Source organism: Zonotrichia albicollis, chromosome 1, assembly GCF_047830755.1.
Source record: "Zonotrichia albicollis isolate bZonAlb1 chromosome 1, bZonAlb1.hap1, whole genome shotgun sequence".
Classification (NCBI taxonomy): Eukaryota; Metazoa; Chordata; class Aves; order Passeriformes; family Passerellidae; genus Zonotrichia; species Zonotrichia albicollis.
This window is the reverse complement of record NC_133819.1, coordinates 30,273,979-30,283,656: the sequence shown is the minus strand read 5'-3', so window position 1 is coordinate 30,283,656 and position 9,678 is coordinate 30,273,979. Positions and strand designations below refer to the sequence as shown.

The 9,678-nt window shown below is 43.1% G+C and overlaps 1 protein-coding gene across 3 annotated transcripts in view; it reads left to right on the top strand.

Annotated features, from left to right (window-relative positions):
* The first annotated feature begins 6,046 nt into the window (after positions 1 to 6,046).
* Positions 6,047 to 9,678, top strand: part of SNX13 (sorting nexin 13) — a 64,784-nt gene continuing 61,152 nt past the window's right edge. For all 3 annotated transcript variants that reach the window (XM_074536931.1, XM_074536925.1, XM_074536920.1), the window contains exon 1: positions 6,047 to 6,299. In XM_074536931.1, the coding sequence (XP_074393032.1) occupies positions 6,288 to 6,299 (12 nt within the window). In that variant the 5' untranslated portion in view covers positions 6,047 to 6,287. The remainder of the gene's footprint in view (positions 6,300 to 9,678) is intronic.

Sequence of the window (9,678 nt, the reverse complement as noted above, 5' to 3'; positions counted from 1 at the left end):
CTTTTGTACCATGTGTTAACTGCAGTACAGTAAGTCAGGCTTCTTAGATTTCTCTGGATGATATCTTCATCTGGATTAATGTAAAGAGGACACAATAGACACCATTTTGTAGAATACAAATATGGTAAATTATGTTAATTTTTTTAATGCATAATGAATAACTCTGCTTCCTATTTGTCTTTTTTTTTTAATTGTTGTTAATCTTATTAAGTGGACATTTGCTCCCAAAATGTTTTAAATATAATTTACTATGTGTTCTCTGTGCCCTTGGACATACTAATTTTGTTCTTAAGACACTGACAAAATTCTGCATAGTTGTAACAATTACAGCACCGGTATTACTGTAATCATTACTGTAGCAATTTGTAACCTGAAAATTCAGACCCAAACTCCTGCCTGGGACCTACACCTAAGGCCCGGAAGGATGATTATGATAGAATAATACAAACAAATTCTTCTTACCAGAAAAGTAAACTGAGTGCACTGTGACACCACCACCAAACAAAACTAGAATCTATGTAAAAAAATTGTTTGCAGTACATTCTAAAATTGTGCATATGTATGCTTGAGAGAATACCAAAAGTAACTTTTTGAAGGATCCTTTTGATACCTTTTAGACAGTCACATAGGCTGATGTACCTGCCAGATACACTCATGGGTTCAGATCCCTGAAGAGAAGCCATCCAAACCCTTTTCTATGGGCAGTTTTTGATTCCAGGTCTAGCTTGGGTAATGGCAAATAGTCTGAAGAGCAATAGAAATATCTTTAAATCACAAACATGCTTTCATGGCTCTTGACCCACTTGAAAGGAGTGGGATCATTTACCATAACATAGAATAAAAATTCCATGTAACAGTTTAATCTACAAATTATCGTGTCAGTCAGATAAAGAATTGCACTGATGGTTTCCAAAGGAATTCTAAGAATTAAGGTGACTTTTCTAAACACTTTGTTGCATTCTACCTTGCTTGCCTTTGTATCAGCAGCGTACAAATAGCATAGGAAGCCTTCTGTTTGTGTGCAAAAATATCCTCAGCCAGAAGCTATGCAGCTGATGTCTAACATCTATGTTATAATTCTGAAGTGATTCTAGCTGTGATAGACTTCTGATAGACTTCTGAAAGAGACACCATAATTTTGAAAGTTCTCTTTCTATTAAAAATATAGCTTATCTTTATTCTAATACTTACTTAGACAACTAGGATTAAGATGCTAAGGCAAACAATGTCTGTCTAGTCTGTCTAGCTGCAGAAAGCTGCTTGAATACAAAATGTTCACTATAGCAAAGACGTAAGCTGGCAAAAGCTTGAAAAGAAATTTCAGCCTCCCGTAAACAATTCTGAGAACATGAACATTGGGGAGATATTGTATCCTTATTGCAAAGGATGAAGCAGGAATTAAAGCTGATGCTTCTTCAGTAATTATTTATCTAATGCTCAACATCATATTGCTTCAAGTGGCCCTTTCACATACACCCTTGCATCTTCTGTCTGTGCTGCATCTCAGGTGAATGATGAAAAAGCTTAAAGTGAAGGAGATATTTAATTGGAAATTATGCAGTTGTGATCCTGACCAGAAACAAAACTTCTGATCAGGCCACTCAGACCAAAGAGCTTAGAATTGGCAACATCCTGAAATAACAGAATATTCAAATTTTACACTTAAAAGATACTTTGAGTTCCCCTTTCAATCATGTTGCTATGTAGACTTTCAGGGTCATGTGACCTTACTTGAAATGGAATGGAATGCAATCACAGAGAAATGCACTTAAACAGTTAAGACTTAAAACTTGAAATATTTAATGACTACAAATTCTTCAGATCTTCTCTGCCTCACCTTCTCCTCCAACAAAAAGAGGTTTTTTTTGAACAACCCTATGCAAACTCTAACCATACTGCCAGCCTGAGCTACAAGCAACTTAAACAAGAGAACAGAAGCCAAACTTTGGTTTGCATCAGTTGTTATGGACAATCAGAATTAATTACAGCATTCAGAAATAATTCTGTAAAAGATCTTTCTAGATTTTAAAAAAAGGTACAGAAGTTCAGGCTTACTGATGTTAGAAATAGTATTGTAGCCACTTCCATAAAACTGCTTTGCAAAGCAAAATCTGTCTGTTGTTCTCTCAGTCTGTCCCTCCCCCAACCCTGCCTGTAGTTTCCCCTTTCCTTAGTCTTCGCTTGTTTTCTTGTACAGGTCATGACAACATATCCTTTTACTATCCAAATGCAGGCTACTGCTCTTTCAGAGGTTATCATGACGGCAATTAGGTCACCAATTTCATTTTTCATAAGCTGGTGAGCTAACAGTTATTTAGGTTGTGGAACTGCCCTCCTTTCAGGGCTGGAAAATAATTTGCACTCCTTTGTGCTTTGCTGCAAGTTGGCACAGTTGCTCTTTTATTGCTAAATCCTGCTTATGTCCCTGCTTCTGTGTGTGTCATGTCCTCCCCCTCATGACTATATTTTTGTCTCTTTACTTAGTGCACTTTCCATGCTTTACTTTTCAAAATTTTTATAAACTTCTGGATGTAGAGCCTGAAGGTGCTATCTCTGTATTTCAGATTTTAATGCTGCATTCATCATCATTTCAGTAGACAGCCCCATGGCTCCCAATGTCCCCCGTGGGATTTCAAAATGTGGATCAAGAGCATCAGACCCCTACTTTAGCTTGTAGTGAAAACTGTAATGAGTGCAAAGAACACTGAGATTTTTGGCAACAGGTCAGAGTTATTTTATAACTATGAAGGTATTCACAGCCATCAGCTTTCAGGTACTCCTTCTAGATGAGCTAAGCATTTGCCTAGGTCTAAGGGAAAAACTCTGTGAGTATTTTAAGGACTGAGTGCAAACACTTTCTGCCAGGTTTGCCTTTGACTGCAGATATAAATACTTGCCCTAACACAGTACTTCACACTGTGCTTGTGGGCTTGTGGAAGTGACATGAAAAATAAGGTGTGTGCTGCTCTGCCTGGCTGAGCGTGGTGCTAACGTGGCTGCCCTGCTGCTGGTAACATGCTGGCTTGTTGCAGTGCCTGTCCTGAGCTGTGTGTAACAAACACAAAAGGATGACACGGATAAAACTCTCTTACGGATGACTCATCAAGTCTGTTGGGATTATTGTCACTGGAATATGGGCTCAGGGAAACAAGTGTTCTAGTGCTTCTGGCCTACCACTGATAATTCTTTACATCTCTGTTGAATCCTCATTTCTAGACATGCTCACAGTAATTTAGAAACACCCTCCTTCCTAAGGAAAAAAAACAAATTGTACATTTTTTCAGTTTATTATAAGAATGGGAACTGGCAACATAACTGCTTGTTTGTTTTCTCTTCCTCCCAGCAGTTTTTCAAGAATTCCCTGATATCATCCTGTTCCCAAGCTGCTGCTCCTTCTCACCTCTCCTTTATGAGGCTGCTTCTTCATCTGCCTTGAGTCTATGTGGTTCAGTCCTTCCTCACAGCATCACTCCTTGCTGTTGCAAGTACACACTGCCTTTCCCTTTGAAGTTGAGATGTATTGACCAAAAATTAGAACAATGGATCCTAGCATTAGTAACAATTTGGAACAGTATTAAGGTTGTGCTGATTGCTGTTAAATCAGATAACAGTTTTCAGCAGAAGTATTGGAAGGTTTATTCCAGCAGTTCAAGAACAGAAAGTGCTTCCCAGAATATTATGCTGTTGGGTGGCCAAATTCCAAGCAGAAGTAGGGGCAAATTCAAGTAAAAAGTATTAATTAGGACTTCATCTTGCTGGGAGATTTGTGTAAGATTTGCTTTTCTTTTCCATCAGTGCACTCAGGATATATACATCTTTGCAGTAAGTTTTCAAAAGGGATTATTTATTTTGAAAACCTTAACTGCTATACCTAAAAACATAAGGTAAAGAGATACAGTGCCTAGAAAGTTTGTTTGTCTAGGCTATTACCTTGGTTCAATCACTATTATTTATATATATTCATCAATATAATGAGATTTTTTACATCCTGCTTAACCCTTACATTTTATGAAATAGGCAATTTGTCTTATCAGTTTATGATACTGGGCCCTGCCCAAAGGACATATTTATTGACTCAATGACATGTCAAGCAGTAGGTGCCTTAAGTATTTTCATTCTATTTCCTGCTACCTAAGTATGCACTGAAGTTTTTTCATAGTTACACACTACTGATCATTTACTGATCACCCTGCTATTTTATGGGTACCTTCAGGATCTCCTGTAGCACAGATGTGAGCACAGGACATTTGCTTGACTTGAAGCACAGTAAAAGCCACAAATATGGATCCTAGTTGTGTACATATACATCAGCCAAATAAGCACCTACACAATTTTAGGGGACTAAATAAATACACTGGCATTTGTATTTCACAACTCCCATTTCTCAATGGTTTTGAACAATTTTTAATTTATCAAGGTGGTGAAATAACATGTGCAAGACCTCTGCATGGTGCTGTTATTGCCAAGCCTATGGTTTAAAGTAGAGTTGTTTGTGCTGTAAGGTTTGGATTTTCCCTGAGGGGAAAGAGTACTGCTAACATGAAACATTCAAAATTACAGACTCTGAAGTAAAAAGCTTATTAGACACTTAGAAAACTTAGTATTTTTTATTATTTATAAAAGGCAAATAAACAATTATTAGTATCAAGAGTTTGCTCTTTTTGCTTCACATGACTAACAGATGGGTCTCTAACAGGGGAAAAACAGTATGAGTAAAACTGAAACTCAGTAATACTCACAAATAAAACTAAGAAGTGGTCAACCTTGAAATGTTAAGTATTTAACAATACCTGGGAAAATTACAGAACTTCTGCAAAACCCATCAGCCTTAAGAACTGCTTAATGCCCTTCACATTTCTACAAGAAAACACATTCTGCTTTTATTGCGGGAGAAAATACCCTGCAATTGAAGAAAGTTGGTTTTCTTCACATTAAAATAGTAGTGTTGTTTTTCCTCCATCTTTCCTGCAAACCATTACTACTTCTTTGGTGTGCATATTGTTACTGGCAATGCAGGAAAAAAATCCCATCTTTCTCCTACTCTCCTAATGCACCTAAGGTTAACCGTGTAACCCAAAGTCTAGTGAAAAAGCAAGGACACAAAGAAAAGCCCACAGAACTGTGCTAAAAGGAAGAGCAAGTTTCAGACAGGAATATTTCTGTTTATTCAAATACTGAGGGGGCACATCACCCCAGGGTTCTCTGAGTTGGGGCGGACATGGCTCTGTTTCTGAGGAGATATGTTTCTGTTCCATACTTCATGCCATTACTTAGCAATAGAGTAGGTAACAGGCTATATAAATTTCTTTCACAAAACCATTGAGCTTGGAAAAGACCTGAGATCGTCGAGTCCAAACGACCCATGACACTGAGTGCCACATCCAGCCTTTCCTTACACACCTCCAGGGACAGCGACTCCGCCACCTCCCTGGGCGGCCCACTCCAATGCCTAAGTGCACTTTCGTGAAGAAATTCTTCCCAATATCCAACCTAAACCTCCCCTGGTGCAGCTCAAGACTGTGTCTTCCCGCCCTGTCGCTGGTTGCCTGGGAGAAGAGACCCCCGCCGGGTTACAGCCTCCTTTCAGGCACTTGTACAGAGCGATAAGGTCACCCCTGACTTTCCTTTTCTCCAGGCTAAGCAACCCCAGCTCCCTCAGCCGCTTCCCAAAGGACTTGTGCTCCAGATAGGACATGCGCTCTTCCTTAGCATCTAGAACAGGGAAAGACGCGCAGCGCCGCGCACGTCACTGAGGGATGAGAGATGCGCTGCTTGGTCAGAAATTTAACAAAATATTTCGATTAGCGCCCGCAGCACAGTTGCCTGACACCGAAGAGCTCTAAGACAGGTCACACCAAGGGAGAGAGGGGGAAAAAACCCGACCCGCAGTTTCGAGCTCCGTGCCTTGCGGCCGGACCCCGCCAAGGGCCGGTGCCGGTGGCGCCGGGCAGGCGCAGCGCGGGCCGGGCCGAGCCGGACCGGGCGCGGAGCGGAGCGCCGGCCCCGGCAGGGGCGGTCCCGCGGCCCCGCTGGGCGGGCGGGGCGGGGCGGGGCGGCGGCGCACGTAGCCGTCCCAAGATGGCGGCCGCTCCGGACCGGGCTGCGAGGGCGGCAGCGGGGCCGGGGCCGGCGGGTGGGCGCTGAGCGGGGCGGCGGCGGGGTCTGGCGGCGCTCGCCTCGCCTCGCCTCCCCGCGGGGTGCGGGGTAGCTTTCCGCGCGGCCGCCAGGCTTCACCATGCTGCGGGGCTAGAGCCGCCGAGGCGCCGCCGCAGCGCAGCGGGGTAATAATGTTAACAGAGGTAAGAGCGCTGCCGAGGAGGTGCGGGAGCGCGGGGAGCGGCTCGCTGTCCGCCCGGGCGCTCAGCGCCGTGGCTCAGCCCTCCGCCGGGGCCTCCGAGTTGTCTCGGCGGCTGGCAGTTTTCCCCTTGGCCGCGGAGGGCAGAGCCGCTGGCCGGCTCGCCCAGGGCAGCGCCGGGCCCCTCTTATCAGCCTCCGTTCTCTCCCGGCAGGGCGGGACGGGAGCGGGGCGCTCCGGCTCCGCGGCGGAGCCCGGTCCGCCGTGCCCGCTCCGTGCGGCGGCTGGGCCCGGTCCCCGTTCCGACGCTGTCCGCAGACGGCCGGGCTGCGCTGCCCGGAGACGGCCCGTGGGGCCGCGCCCCCGCGGCGGGCCCGTGTCTGGAGGAGCGCAGCGGAGCGCACCTGGTGAGGGGCAACCCGCCTCGGCCCTGGGCCGCGCCGGGGAGGTGCCCCCGCCTGGGCCCCGCTCCGGCTTCAGCCCCTCTGGCCTCCTTCTCCGCGGTGGCTTCGTAAAGGCTCCGTGTTTGTTTTCTTGGAGGACGTAAGCGGAGCGGTTCGGCTGTGCTTGCCGGAGTTTGTGTCAGTAGGTAATCCTTAGAAGTTGGCTTCACCTCTGCCTGGTGGAGGGTTTCTTCCTGAAGCAGCTGGGCTGTGAGGCAGGCAGGTATTTGAGGATCAGCGTGGGCTATAAATGTCTGCTGTGTCCAAAGGCATTCTGAAAGGTGGAATCTGGCAGTGCTTTCCAGTTACTACTGGAAATTAGACTTTACCCGTATTCTGTTTTGTCTACAAAGAGCAATTGATTTTCTATTTTTAATGCCAGCAAGGTGTCCTGAGTGCAGATACTTCTGCTATACAATGACTGTGATACCCATGTTGTATAATTTGTCATATTATTCTACAGAGGAGGTTATTCATCCAAAAGTGAGTTGTCTTAAATCTTGCAGGGTAAAGGCTTGCTTTCAAACACCTGAACTTTTCAGCTTTACTTTCCTGAATGATATTAAACAGTGTCTTCCATGTTTTCATTTGCATCAGTTCAAAGTTTTAGGGTATTCTGAAAGCAGTTCTGTAGAGCCAGATATCCCCAGGAGGGTAAAATTTGCAGAATGAGTTAAACCTGTAAAAATATATGACCTATTTTTGAATTGAGAGTATTTGGTAGGTGGTCAGGATTAATAAGCTGCATTAAAGAGAGCTGGTGAGTGTGATGGCTATGACTCTTAGCCATAGTAATTTAGATTATTTTAAGGGCAGCATAGAACGTTCTGGGTCGGTGCCTCCTACTGGACTGTTTGTTCTTTCTGGTGGTGGCTGTGTGTGCCCATCCAAGACATGTTATCTTGGAACTGAATTTTCTTTTTTTTTAACAGTGTTGAAATTCTGTGAATAGCAATGTGGATGACAATCCATTGGCTTTTTGAGATAAAGTTTAATGATTTCATGTGTGATGACCAGTTATGACACTTATCCTTGGTGTTAGGAGGAGAGGGTTCTGATGTTCTCTTCTTCTAGTTCCTGTACATATGTTGTAGGTGCTTCAAGGTGAAGTGTTCCAGTGTTGAGATGAAAGTAAATTTTAAGGGAGTCTAGCAAAAAGTTCAGGCCTTGTCTGCCTGAAAAGCAGTTGTGGGGAGTTGTTCAGGCTAAGGTGGACCGGAGGAGTCCTTTCTTTCCCTGTGAGCTTTTCTGGGTGTTCCAAAGATGACTTGGTAGCTAAAACAGCTTGGGGAAGCTGTGCACAGTTGCACCCATGAACCCTTACCACTCTTTGGAGGAATATGCATATTGTTTCAAGTCTACTGATATGTGATTTCTTTTTATATGAAAATTGAGATTGACTGTATGGTGAACTGACATTAGAAGCACAAACTGCACTAGTTTTTGGTGCTGGATGTTTATGGCCTTGTCCAGTCTGTTACTGTCTAGAGTGGCCAGAATCACTGTAATTTTGTTTTTAGCCATTAAAAATTTAGATCCACTTCCCCTACTATAACTGCTGGTTTTATAACTTACTGATATAGAAAATATTTTTTCTTAAATAAGTCTAAGAATGAAAGAAGGGGCGGATCGGGTTTTACATGTATCATTATCATGCAGTAACAAAGTGTTGAGTTTTTCAAGGTCAGTTTCCTACATCCTTTGGCTGTATTGGTATGTGCAGACCCCAGCAGATTCGTTTCAGTTTTGTTGAATGCAGTTAGGATTAGGACTTTGTAATCAGTAATTTCAGGGGAAGATCACACTTCCTGTCAGGAAAAAATACTCTGCCTGTTTTTTATTTGGCCCTTTCTGCCCATCTTATTTTAGTTGCATTCAAAACTCATGCTGTTGGATGCCAAGCACATACATTTATTTACCTAACTGGCAAGTGGCATTTCCAAATTTTTCACCATAAAACTTATTTCTGCAGTAGTGTTGAATACATTCTGTTGGATACATGTGTTTAGAGTCCTGCTGTGGCGATCATTTCCCTGGTCTCTTGTGTTGGCCATTCCGTGCCTTTTCACTTGTTCCCCTTTTCTTGTTCATCAGATGTCTCCTCTGCTTTCCAGGCCCGTGTGGCCTGTTCCCATGTGAATTACTGCCTCAGCACTTTCTCATCTGGAGAGGCCATGACAGACACAAGTTGCAATGGTCTTTCTCTTGTCTTTTTGGACAAGAAGCTTTTGGGAAGCAGTTGGTGTTTTACAGCTCTGGCTCTTGGTGGTCAGTAGTGTCTTAAATTCTGATGGACCAAACATTCGGTAGGATTTTGACTTAATTTCCAAGAAGTTTTAGATGTTTTTCAAATTGATGGTCTGTGCTGTCTGCATTGGCAGGCTGTGTTGTCTCTGAAGAGGGCACTTTATCTCAGCTGAGAAGTAGGTTCCTTTTTTTTCCTCCCTAGCTACTCATTAAAATACTTTGAGATGCTTAAGGAGGACTTCAGAATTTATCAGCAGCTAAATTTTTGACAACTTAATTCTCAGTTTAGCAAGAGTAACTTGTTGCAGTACTAGTGACAGTTGAGAAGGTTTTTGAAATTTGACTTTTTTTTTTCAAAGAATGAAGCCATACTTAAGAACAAGCCATACTAAATGAGCTCTGACGTGTTGGTATGTCTTGTTATTCCAACTGATTAAGATAATTCACTAACTACATGCAGTATTTCCTTTCCATTAGACAATCTACATTTTGTTTTTAAGAGAGATTTAACAACCTTTTCTCTTTTTTTTTTGGTTAAATTTTGTTAACTACTAGCCTTTGAGAACTGTTTCTGAGTAAAACCAAGCAAATTTGCCTGATTTTTAAGAATAAAGGTTGACTCAGCAGCTTAACTTGCTCCAGAATAATAGTGAATTAGCCCTTCTGCAACAGTAGCACATTGTAAAGTATATT